The 13,440-nt window shown below is 34.9% G+C and overlaps 1 protein-coding gene and 1 long non-coding RNA gene across 2 annotated transcripts; both read right to left on the minus strand.

Moving 5' to 3' along the window:
* Window positions 1–837: 837 nt before the first annotated feature.
* LOC124888606 lies at window positions 838–9,810 on the minus strand. Its single transcript, XR_007047076.1, has 3 exons — window positions 9,289–9,810; window positions 4,314–4,373; window positions 838–1,280 (listed from the first exon to the last, which is right to left on the minus strand). It is a non-coding gene; the product is annotated as an uncharacterized LOC124888606 (long non-coding RNA).
* Window positions 9,811–12,618: 2,808 nt separating this feature from the next.
* Window positions 12,619–13,208, minus strand: LOC107843169. Its single transcript, XM_016687371.2, has one exon. It carries the CDS (start codon window positions 13,067–13,069, stop codon window positions 12,827–12,829), a length of 243 nt encoding a protein of 80 aa, XP_016542857.1. The 5' UTR covers window positions 13,070–13,208; the 3' UTR covers window positions 12,619–12,826.
* Window positions 13,209–13,440: the final 232 nt, after the last annotated feature.

Consider the following 13,440-nt stretch of genomic DNA (forward strand, 5'->3'; position numbering starts at 1 on the left):
TTCCTTGGTCGAGGAGGATAGTCATTAGCACTTGTAGATCCTTCGTTATCCTTTGTCACTCCATAATGTCATAATAAAGAAGCATAGCGTGCACGTTGACTTCCAGCATCAAAACCACGTGAATACACTTGCTGCCCTTCACTTAATATTTCTGCATAGGCAGCAACAAAGACACCGCAGTCCCTGATTTGAAAAAAAAATGATGAAGTAATAATCCGTTCAATAATTATAACATCGTTATACATGTCAAAAAAAATTACTTACAAACTATCAGACGCTTGTTGTAGTATGTTTTGAACGTATTAAACATCAAATGAGTTCTGATTTGAGCCGATACTTTGTCAATACTGTATTTCATGCCCTTAAAAATAAACAAATTCAAATTCACAAAGAAAAAAAGTTGCAGCAAACTGATACGTATAAAAATGACATTATACAACATTTGCACATGTATGTGGTTATATTATACATTTAAATAATAGTATGAAGAAATGTATAATATCATACAATACATATTAAGAATTAACTTTCAACATGTCTGACCTATAAGGTTGTCATAATGTATAATTTTACCTTATACAAATAGCAGATATTCAAAAAATATAAGGTATTCAATATGCAGACATTATACAATCATCATACATTCACAAAATAAAAGATATGCACAGTATCATAATGTATAAATAATCAGAATGTATAGTATGACATTATAGAAATGTCATACATTCACCAAGTCAAAGGTATGCACAATATCATAATGTATAAATAATAAGAATGTATAATGTGACATTACACAATCTGCAGACATACACAAAGTAAAAGATATGTACAATATCATAATGTATAAATAATCAGAATGTATAACGTGACATTATACAATCATCATACATTCACAAAGTAAATGGTATTCAATATGCAGACATTTACAAAGTAAAAGGTATGTCCAATATCATAATGTATATAAGATCAGAATGTATAATGTGACATTATACAATCTGCATACATTCACAAATTAAATGGTATTCAATATTCATGTTCCTTTTCATGTACAATATCCCTCGAAAATACCTCTCCAATCTCTACTTCAGCAATCGCTTCAACATCCAATTCAAGAAGCACTTCATATAAGGTGCTCACCTCCTTTCACAAGCCAAATCCGCCGCCGCAGCAAAATACCCAGCATCAACATCAACTTCTTCTTCGTCGTCTTACTACCTTGCTAAATTTGCGGAAGAGCAATCCGATTTAGCAAAATTGGCTTATTTTGAAGTCTTTGTTGTCTGCAATTGGATTACAGAATATTTAAAAAGGATAAAAAAGAAGAAGCAAAAGATGGCTTGATTTGAAACTCCCCAGATCAGATTAGCTTGATTTTAGGCGTAAATAAAGGAACACAAATATAGAGCAAAAAACGGTGCACAAAATATGGAGCAAAAATATTATTTTTGTATGTATGAGGGGGATGAGAGAGAAAGTAAAAAAAAATAGGGGATTTCAGTAATTAGTTTGAGATTTATGTAATTACTTTTCCAATATGGGATTTTATGTAATAAGGTAAAGTTACCTTGTGTATATATGTAAATTTTCCTTTATTGTATGTTGAGCAACTTTTCTTAATTTACCAAGAATGTTGTATTAGGCTTAATCAAAATGTCATCAAACTGCAAATCACTAGGAATAAAAGACAAAGGGCTCAATATTTTTTTCTCGTAACAAAGTGATATGGTCTGATTTTTTTAGGAACGTTGTTATATCTGGGTGAATTAGAGAAATGAAGGGAATTAGTAAAGGTTGTACATGTGGCAGCTGTATAAATAACCATGTAACTTAAATAAAATAAGCGACTCAGATTTAAAGCTCAAGCGGTTACGATATTAATGGTGGAGATGAAGTTGGGTTGTTATTAATTACCCAACTAAAAGAGAGAAGGGCAGTTAATGACTTGGTATTATTCCCTTCCTAAAATTCTCTCTTCCTAATTCTTCTTCCTCCTTATCTCTCTTCTTCTGCCCCATCTGAACCTTCTCCTCCATTGCAAGTCAAAGCTCAAAGCTATGGAGTTTATCTCTTTTTGAATTGTAGAATCTTCCGAGTGTAACCATTCAGCTCATTAATAAAATTCCAAATTTAGTTCCAATTTGTGCGAATTCTGCATTTACTTTCATATACTTTCTAGAGTATTACAAATGGTATCAGAGCATAATCCTGGTCAAACATGACGATTACAGAAACTCGATCGAAGACTAATGAAGAATTGGTAAAAAAAATTAGATTCACAGCTACAAAGTTATATTGAGTCCAATAATTCACGAATGGATGAATTGGGCAAGAAGTTGGATCTTCTCATAGAGAAATTGGTCCCAAATCAGGATGAGATTTTGGGAAGTGCGCCTCGAGACTACTTGAATTCAGATGCTTCTGGAAGCAGAAAACCAAGCCATGGATTTGGGTCGACCTCCAATTAGCCACTAAGCTAGGGTGGAGTTTCTATTCTTTGATGGTGAGGACCCTTGTACCTGGTTGAGGAAAGGAGAAAGATACTTTCAGTACAACCACATAACAGACCCTGAAAATAAACTGGAATTAGCAGTACTACACTTGGTTGGTAAGGTTGAGGCATGGTTTTTCTCTTATCAGATTAGTAAAGGTCAAGTAGGTGGAGGGAGTTCATTGAGGAAATATGTAAACGATTCAAAGGAGCTCACAACAGTAAACTCAATCTTATTAGGGAGTTTAAGTAGGTGGAACAAAAGACTACTATAGATGAGTACCTTGAAAGACTTGAAGAGCTTAAGGCATAGGTGCTGATCAGGAGTCCTACTATTTTGGAGGAATTTTTCTTAGAATTCTTTATTGAAGGTCTCAAGGAAGAAATTAGACACACTATAAGAATGTTGCACCTTTTTTCACAGAGTCAAGCGGTAGACAAAGCTAGGCACCAGGAAAGGTTGCTCACTGCCCTAGCCAAAAAGGACAAAGGTCCATCAAAGTAGGGCACAACAGGTAGTTACCAGTAGGGAGTGAACCTTAATAGAGGGTCCTTGTATAGCACATGAGGGAACAAGCTATTTGAAACAAGAAGTACTCAGGGATTATGCTATAAATATGGAGAAAAATATCATCAAGGTCATCAATGAAAGCCCAAACAACTTAATGCCATGTCTGGAGCAGTTGAGATACCAGAAGAAGATCAAATAGAGGAACCAGGGGAATCTAATGATATTCTCAAGGAAATATAGTTAGAGGAAGTACTAACGGATGAGGCTATAAGGTTGAATGCCCTATCAGGAACTGAGGCTCCAAATACCATCAAGTTAAAAGGAGAATCAAAGAAGAACTTACTCACTATTTTGATAGATTCAAGAAGCATCCATAGCTTTCATGACATTGAAACTACTAAAAAAATGGAGTGTATAGTCCAAGATGCTTCTCCTATGAGAGTTACAGTGGCAGATAGTAACCATATTTTTAGTAGGCACAATTGTCCTAAATCCAAGTGGAAGATACATGGGGTAGAATTTAAAAATGCAGTGAGATTGGTAAAATTAGGAGGCAATGGTATGATACTAGGAGGTGATTGGATGAGGGGTCATAACCCTGTGTTACTTGACTTTGTGGAAGGCAAAGTGACAGTTATCCATAAAGGGAAGAGGGTAGAGCTGAAAGGTATGTACAATCAAGCTGAATTGAAGATGATGACAGCTAATGGAGTCAAGCAGTTATTAAGAAAGAGTCAAGCCATATGGGCTCACTTGTTTACAATTGAAGCCACTGGGTTGAAGAACACTGATGCATTACCTGAAGAAGTACAGGAAGTGCTTAATAAGTTCCCACGAGTTTTTGCTGAACCCAAGTCTTTACCACCCTACAGGAACCATGATTATTCAATTCCCCTGCAAAGACATGCCAATCCAGTGAACATTCTGTCACGCCCCAAAATCCCATAGGGCCGGACTGGCACCCGAAGCCGAGAAGGCCCGGGAGAGCCCGTTCAAATACCTGTACTTTCACTTACATGTCACCAAAAAAAATTGGACAGCACTTCGTTGCATATAGAAAGGTCTAATTACCTGTATCAGCACAACACGCACAAATATATATATATAATACTTGGCCGTCGGGGCCACCACATATACAAATATAACGTTACTATATAAACTTCCATGACTTTACCCTTCCTTATGTCTACAAAGCCTCTAGGATATACATGACATAACTAGGGTCGGGACAAACCCCCGCCCACACGTGACTCATGTACAATAACAAAACATAAGGAACCGACTCGGAAAGCTCCGAAGCAAACTGGAGCTCACCAACAATAGCTGTATGACCTGGCTCCTACTTGTGCGATGTATGAGTTGAGGTACCTGTGCCTGCAGCATGAAATGCCGGTCCCCCGTGAGGGACGTCAGTACGAAATATGTACTGAGTATGTAAAGCTGTAAATAATCACATATGATATAGGAGCTCAATAGAAATCAGAAACAAGTGAATAAGTCGTAATAGGAGTGGACCACACTTACTAGAACTTGTGACAACCTGTACATTGTATTTATTCAATCACTTTACCTTCGTTCTTATCGTCTTTGTAATCATTACTGTACTGTACTGTGACCATTAGGATGCCTCCAGTACATATCAACTGGGATCGACCCATGCTAGGCTTATGCCCCTGGGATACCACCCATAAACACATGAAATAGGGATCGACCCATGCTAGGCTTATGCCCCTGGGATACCACCCGATAAGAGAGAACTTTCATCACTTAGTTCAATTAATCTTTGAGATTGTTATTTCGGTCGTCACCACATTTTTGATACCTTGAAACAATGATACATCAATAGGAACCAAGTAATAGACCTTCTATACAATAACGATGTAATAAGGACTCATTGGTACATCAACAATATGTTTCAGAATCATCAATATCACAACAATGAAATAAGAGCCTTTTGGTATATCAATGAACATTTTGACACTTTATAGGATGGAAACAACTTCGTTGGTAACGTAGAACAATACATGTTTTTGGACAACCTCGGAATCTTACTTGATGGAACATTGGTGTTTTCATGCCAAAGAACATTGTTAGAGTATGCTTTACATACCTCGTTGTAGATTCAGCTACCAATTCAACACAACTTCCCGCCTTTACAAATCACTTATCTACAATGAAATGTTTGGCATCTAGTATTAGCAACCCAACACCACAATTCTCTTCCATAATTCCATACTACCAATATTTGCAAAACATTCCAAAAACCAACTTGAACAATAGGTTTATGTGTGTATATGTATATAATCATCATCTCAATACCACATCATCAATACCACATCATCACCCCAAATTCCTTCACAATTTAACATAATCCAACCATGCACAAGAATAATCCAACATCATTTCCAATCATCTTTCAACAACAATCAAATAACATACTTCTTATGCTCACATGCATATATGTATATATATACATATCCATATAAATAACACCAACATAATTTACATCCTTACCAAAAAAAATGGCCCTTTTGATTTCGAAGTCCTGTTGGCACAAATAAGGGGTGCTTCTCGAAGCCCTTGAGACGGTGAACACAACTACGGAATCAATTTGGATTTTCTACGGTTGAATCACAAGATAATTGGAGTTGAACTTAGGCTAGGGTTTCTTATTCTTCAATGATTTGGATGATAAATGGTGGATATAAGGCTAAGTATATGTATATAATGACCAATTTTCGTCCATGAGGTGATGGAAAATGACCATATTGCCCTTAAAAATTTAAGTAAATCCGAATCTGTCCATGGTGGACTGTTTTGATAGGCTAAAGTAAATCGGCCATAACTCTTTGCTCCGATATCGGATTTGGGTGAAATTGGTATCGTTAGAAAGATAATTCAAAGGTCTTTCATTTAATATAAATTAATCCACCCAGTTCGTCCTGTACAAGTAGTTATGATCGTTTGAAGTTGACCCTAAAAATCTGTTTTGAGAGGCTGAAGTAAAACGAGTATAACTCCTTACTTAGATGTTGGATTTGGATGAAACCAATTTCATTGGAAAGAAGACTCAAAGATCTTTCTTTTGATATATGGTAGCTCAACCAGTTCATTATATTGAGGGAGTTATGATCGTTCAAAGTTGACCCAAAAAACTGGCAGGCCTCAATAGTTTCCTGCACATTTTACTGTTCACATCCCGGCCACCGTTTTAAAGTTTCGAACGAGCTCGCTTATATCCGAAACTTATCCGTTTTTGGAAATATTTATATCGTTGGAAAGCTTATTCAATAACCTTCGTATGGAACCATCGACGGGAAAATTCCGATATAAATAAAGTCGATTCCTATACACCTATAATCAAACTATACACTTGAAACCATCTCAAAATAATCAATACTCATACTTAAACTCATATATACCTAACTTAGGATCAATACATATACCCCAACACATATAACAATGACTAATGCACGTAATTAAGTACGGGGTGTTACACATTCGACCCTACAAATATAATTATTTTTAGAAGAATGAAATTGAAAAACAGGTCAGTAAGATGATTTCTACTGGTATTATTCAACCTAGTAACTCTCCCTTTTCTTCTCCAGTACTATTGGTTAAAAAGAAAAAAAGAAGTTTGAGATTTTGTATAGACTATAGGGAACTCAATAAACTAACTGTGAAGGATAGGTTTCATATTCCTTTAGTAGATGATTTATTGGATGAACTAGGAGGCTCTTCTATATATTCAAAGATGGATCTAAGGTCGGGATACCACCAAATTAGAATGAATGCTGCAGATGTGCATAAAACTGGTTTCAAAATATACTTGGGGCACTATAAATTCAAGGTCATGCCTTTTGGATTGACAAATGCCCCTGCCACCTTTCATAGCATAATGAATTCTGTATTTGCTGCCTCTATAAGAAGTTTGTTCTTGTATTTTTTGATGATATACTCATATATAATGCTTTAGTGCAAGAACATGTGTGTTATTTGAGAAAGGTTCTGGGATTCTACAAAAAGAACAATTGTTTGCAAAAATGTCCAAGTGTGCTTTTGGACAAAACAAGGTAGAGTATTTGGGTTATGTGATTACTGGAGCAAGTGTTGCAACTGACCTTTCCAAAATAGAGGCTATAATTAATTGGCCAGTGCTAAAGACACTCAAGGGATTGAAGGGGTTCTTAGGCCTCACGGGGTATTATAGAAAATTTGTAAGATCCTATGGTATGATAAGCAGGCCCCTCACTAATTTACTAAAATAAAATGCCTTCTCATGGTCACTAGATGCTGAAGCTGCATTTCAGGATTTAAAAATAGCTATGTCCACTGCACTAGTGTTAGCTCTGGATGACTTTTCTAAGACTTTTGTTTTTGAGATAAATGCTTGTACTAGAGGTATTGGGGCGGTATTGATGCGACAAGGTAGACCATTAGCATACTTTAGTAAGGCAGTGACACCTAAGCACCTGGGGTTATCTACTTATTAGAAAGAATTTCTGGCAATACTTTCAGCAGTTGACAGATGGAGACACTATCTGCAGGGTGCACATTTTATTATTAGGACTGATCATCCCAGTCTGAAGTTTCTTCTAGAACAAAGAGTTACTACAACCTTGCAACAGAAAGGGTTGACCAAGTTATTAGGCTTGGCCTATGAATTTCAGTACAAAAAGGCACAAAAAATAGGGTGGTTGATGCCCTGTCCAGAAGAAGTGAAGAAGAAAGGGAACTAAATCCACTCTCTACTGTGAAGCCTACTTGGATGAAGGAAATTACCCTCAGTTATGAACATGACAGTGTAACTTTGCAATTTCTTACTGAACTAATTACTGACCCTTATGCCAAGACCAACTTCATATTGGTTCAAGGTATAATCACAAGATTTATGTAGGTAAGGAAACAGAACACAGGTAGGTTATTTTCCATGCCCTACATCAGTCCCTTTTGGGTGGTCACTCAGGATAACAAAATGAAATTCTACTGGCCTACAATGAGAGTTGACATTTCAAGATGGGTTTCAGAGTGTGATGTGTGTCAAAGAACCAAGAATGAATATGTGCACCCCCTAGGCCTTCTACAACCCTTACCAATCCCAGAATCTCCTTGGCATGATATAGCCATGGATTTTATAGAAGGGCTCCCTACTTCAGGTCATAGAAATACTGTATTGGTGGTGGTTGACAGACTCACCAAGTATGGCCGTTTTCTAGCCCTCAAACACCCCTATACAACATAAGATGTAGCTAAATTATTTCTCACTGAAGTGTATAAATTATATGGGTTGCTTGCTACAATTGTTTCAGACAGAGATGTATTTATAAGCCAATTCTGGCAACAAATCTTCAAAACTATGGTTACTAGATTAACCATTTCTACATTCTATCACCCCTAGATTGACGGGCAAACAGAGCGACTTAACAGGTGTCTTGAATCTTATCTACGAGCTATGGTTTTCAATAATCCTAAAAAATGGGTGAAGTAGCTACCCCTAGCTGTGATGATTGGTATTATACCACCACTTAGCTAGGGGTAGCCACTTCACCCATTTCTTAGGATTATTGAAAACCATAGCTTGTAGATAAGATTCAAGATACCTGTTAAGTTGCTCTGTTTGCCCATTAGTCTGGGGGTGATAGGATGTAGACATGGTTAATCTAGTACCCATAGTTCTGAAGAGTTGTTGCCAGAATTAGCTTGTGAATACAACATCTATGTTTGAAACAATTGTAGCCAACAACCCATGTAATTTATACACTTCAGTGAGAAATAATTCAGCTATATCTTGTATTGTATAGGGGTGTTTGAGGGCTAGAAAATGGCCATACTTCGTGAGTCTGTCAACCACCACCAACACAACATTTCTATGACCTGAAGTAGGGAGCCCTTCTATAAAATCCATTGTTATATCATGCCAAGAAGATTCTGGGATTGGTAAGGGTTGTAGAAGACTGGGGGGTGCACATGTTCATTCCTGGTTCTTTGACACACATCACACTCTGAAACCCATCTGAAAATGTCAACTCTTATTGTAGGCCAGTAGAATATCATTTTAGCTCTTTTATATGTTCCTTTTCAGGCATTATATGGATATGTACCCCCCCAGATTCCCATGGGATCCTTACCGCATTCTACTCGCACCACTGTCGGGGCTTGCTTAGCTGAAAGACAACAGTTCTAACAAAGTCGCAAAGATAATCTAATCCAAGCCCAAGCCCGAATGAAGTACTACGAGGATAGACAGAGATTCGACAGGGAACTGCAAGTAGGTGACTTAGTTTACCTGAAGTTACAACCATATAGGCAGTTAACTGTGGCAATTAGTAGGAACTTGAAGCTGAGTACTCGCTTTTATGGGCCTTACAAAATTCTGGAGCGAGTGGGTGCGGTGGTTTACCATTTATAGCTTCTAGCTGGAGCCCAACTCCACTGAGTATTTCACATTTTGCAGCTCAAGAAGAAGATTGGTACTTCTGTCACTCCACAGCTTCAACCACCGGCGTGTGATTCTGATGGCCGACTCTTGATTTAACCAGTTGTGATTTTGCAACGCAAGATGGTTAAGCTTAATAATGTTGCTGCAGTTAAAGTTTTAGTGGAATGGGCTAATCTTGGCCCCGATGCTGCGACTTGGGAAGATTGGAGTTATGCCCGAAGTCGATTTCCGACATTCGCAGCCTCTCAGTGACTTAGTCCGACCTTGAGGACAAGGTAGATTTGAATGAGGTGGGTTTTGTTATATCTGGGTGAATTAGAGAAATGAAGTGAATTAGTAAAGGTTGTACATGTGGCAGCTGTAGAAGTAACCATGTGACTTAAATAAAATGAGCGGCTCAGATTTAAAACTCAAGCGGTACGATATTAACGGTGGAGATGAAGTTGGGTTGTTATTAATTACCAACTGAAAGAGAGAAGGGTAGTTAACGGCTTGGTATTATTCCCTTCCTAAAGTTCTCTCTTCCTAATTCTTGTTCTTCCTCATCTCTCTTCTTCTACCCCATCTGAACCTTCTTCTCCATTGCAGGTCAAAGCTCAAAGCTAAGGAGTTTTTCTCTTTTTAAATTATACAATCTTCCGAGTGTAACCATTCAACTCATAATAAAATTTCCGATTTAGTTCCAATTTGTGTGAATTCTGCATTTACTTTCGTATATTGTCTAGAGTATTACAAATGTATCGACGGAGAATTGGATTTGGTTAGATAATGTGTGGTTGATAAGCAGGACTCTATCTTTTAGCAACGTATAAAATGTATCGTAAAATATTCAATATGATTTCCAAGGTGTTTTGTGCCTTTCTGAAAATTACAACTTTAGCAATATAAAATTATGGTAATTTGCAAGCGACCTTGTCAACTAACACAGTTTTAGCAACTAGCCCAGCCCATTTAGGAAAAGAAAATAATGTCTTTGCACAATTTTTTGTCATTAAATTAGGGGTAACAAAACTAGTCAGTAAAAACATGATTTCCCTAACTTGCCTTGAGTTTGAGTGAGTTAATAATTGATATTTATTGACTCAGTTCATTTAATCCACCCAATTGAGTACATTTAAAATTTGAGTTGATTAGGGTTAAATATGTAATTTAGATTTCCCATGAGAACCTTTATAAACGTTTTTTTTTTATTTGATATGTTATATATAGCCACAAATTCATACAATAAATTAAAAAAAATTATTTTTTATTTGGTAATTAAATAAAGTATACAAATTTCTAAACTTCAGTCATATAAAACATCATATCTGAAATTATTCTGAAATGTAGTATATCGTGAGAATTATAACTGAGGGCTAAACATAAATTGTGGCACCAAAATCGAGTATCTATATTCAGTTCTCCAAACCCATCATAGCCGAAGAAAACTTTCAGTCACTTTTCATTTATTTATTTATTAACTGATCACCGCATTTTGTTCTGATTAAATTCAGTTGATCAATCCATTCATCTGAAACTCCTTTATTAAATATACACAGTAAATTTAGAAAAATAACTCATTAGTTAATTATAATAAATTAATATAACACAATATACATATTTTGGCCTCAAAATAGCCTTGAGGATCAACTTCCAATCTTGACCTTGGGCTTCATCTGAATCAGAAACCATCTATGAATTGTTCAGATAATATTGGTATGGTGGAACAAATTGGATGCTGACCTTAGTTTGGTCCAATATGGTCCAAACATCTAAGGACAAAAAGTATGTTGCATATTCATACTAGCAAATATCCAACTTCCAGCAAGGTGACATTTTACTTATCCAAGAAAAAAAAATTAGCGCAGCAATTTAATATTTGTATGACACTTGTCTCTTGCGCAGTAGATTACTCCTTCTACTTTTACTTAATAATCAACTACAAATATATTAAAAATAATTTTTTATATAATATAAATATCATCTGACATATAAATATAAATATAAATATATATATATATATATATATATATATGTGTGTGTGAAATGTTCTTAACGAGAGATAAAAATTAGTAGTCAAATTAAATTTGAATACTAAAAGTTACTTATTTAAATTGAATTTGAAGATCAAAGTTACTTGTTCAATTTAATTTTTAATATTAAAAATAGTTGATCAAATTATCAATTTGATGTCAAGCTTAGCAAACTCAGAGAGTAAGTTTGTTGGTCTATAAATACCGTCATTTTATCTATTTTTATGAATATATCAAAGTAGTAAGTACTACTAAAAACTTTTAAAGTTTTCACTTCCTTTAAATTTGATATTGATATTTTCTCTTTATTTATATTTCTAACATCTAATTATCTACTTTAATATATCAGGAGAAAAATAATATTTTTTTTCTATTTTGTTCTTAACATTAACAATATATTTCTCAAATTATATTTCAATATTTTTTGAACTACTAATAATTATGCATATCATAGCAAAATATATGCTTTCTTTATTTTCCTTCCCAAAATATAAAAATTCATCAAAGTAAAAGTGAACGGAAAAAATAGTTTAACTCAGGTACGCAGCCTATTATATCACATACGTGGTTACAAGAAACAGGCACACATCAATTCCAATTATGAATGACTTGTTTCCCATAGCATATACATAAAGTAAATTTCTACTGTCATGTTAAAGCGCCTTTCTTTTTTTGTGCGTTTGGTGCAAGAAATTATTAACCTATCACATTTAAAATTGTTTAACTATATTTGAATATTAAGTTTCAAGTAAGAAATACTTTTAATATTTAACTCCATAATTTAATTTCAAATTAACTGTTGATCATAAAAGCAGACATGCATAATTGAGAGAGAGTAGAATGATTAATATGTTCATTTGATTTCTTCATATATTTAAGGAGAATTAGATAAATTATTCAATTTTTTGGCGTTTCAAAATGGAGTATTTAGCGACTAATCTCTCATCCATCTCGATAAACTTGCATTAATTATGTTCGTCTTCTCCAAAAAAAAATAAATTATGTAATATTATTTTCGAAATTTACAAAGTGGTGATTAATTTCTTGCACCTTCTGTAAATTTTGATATATCAACTTTAGAAATTGTCATTTCACGATGTTGATATTCGAAGCAAATAATTTGACAAGAAAATGAGATGGACATAATTCAATTAATATATATAGGTTCAACAGATATATCGATTCGGACCTTTAATAAATTTATAAAATCTTTACAATATACTACAAACTAGTAATTTACATGAATTAAAAGGGGAAAAAAAACCTACATGAAATGCACACCAAAATAATCTGATTTAACTATATATGTCCAACAACAAATCAAAGAATATCTAAAAATATATGAGACCATTGAAAACAAGTTGTCTCTATTATTACTTGAATGACTTAGAAGAGGTCAAGTCCTTGGAAGTCGGAGATGGCTCACCGCCGGCAGGTAAGTCGGCTAGTGCCGCAGCCATCCGGCGAATGCTGACAGAACGAGCTGTTTTGAAGCTATATGATCTTTGTGTTTTGGAGAATACATTTGATGACTTTGATAGAATCAAATAAACCAAAGCTTGGACCAAAGCAAAGAGACCGACTTTTATCAACACATTTTCGTCGAATAATTCCATTTTTTTATTTTTTTTTGCTTTTGCAGTTTGTGTATAGGCAACTAGATTCTTGAAGAAAAATAAGTGTGTGTATATATATAAAATTTGGAGAGAGTTGAGGGAAGTTGTATGGAAGATGATGTTTTAGATAATTTTAAGAGAAATTGTGTGTTGGAGAGGTGTATATATAAATTATAGAGGGAAAAAAAATTAAATTTGAGGAATTGAAGCGTAGCGTATGACTTTCAAATGAGGCGGCAACTTGGTTTTGTCTTTGACACGTTGAACAAGTCACTTATCAAGCACATTAATTAATGGATGCATCGAATTTTTACTTTTCTAATATTAGTGGTATATATTGGCTCAGACACACCTCGTAAAATAATAATAAA

This window comes from Capsicum annuum, chromosome 1, assembly GCF_002878395.1.
Source record: "Capsicum annuum cultivar UCD-10X-F1 chromosome 1, UCD10Xv1.1, whole genome shotgun sequence".
NCBI lineage: Eukaryota > Viridiplantae > Streptophyta > Magnoliopsida > Solanales > Solanaceae > Capsicum > Capsicum annuum.

Coding starts and splice junctions, on each gene's coding strand:
- LOC107843169 (XM_016687371.2), bottom strand. CDS start 13,069: ATGGAATTATTCGACGAAAATGTGTTGATAAAAGTCGGTCTCTTTGCT.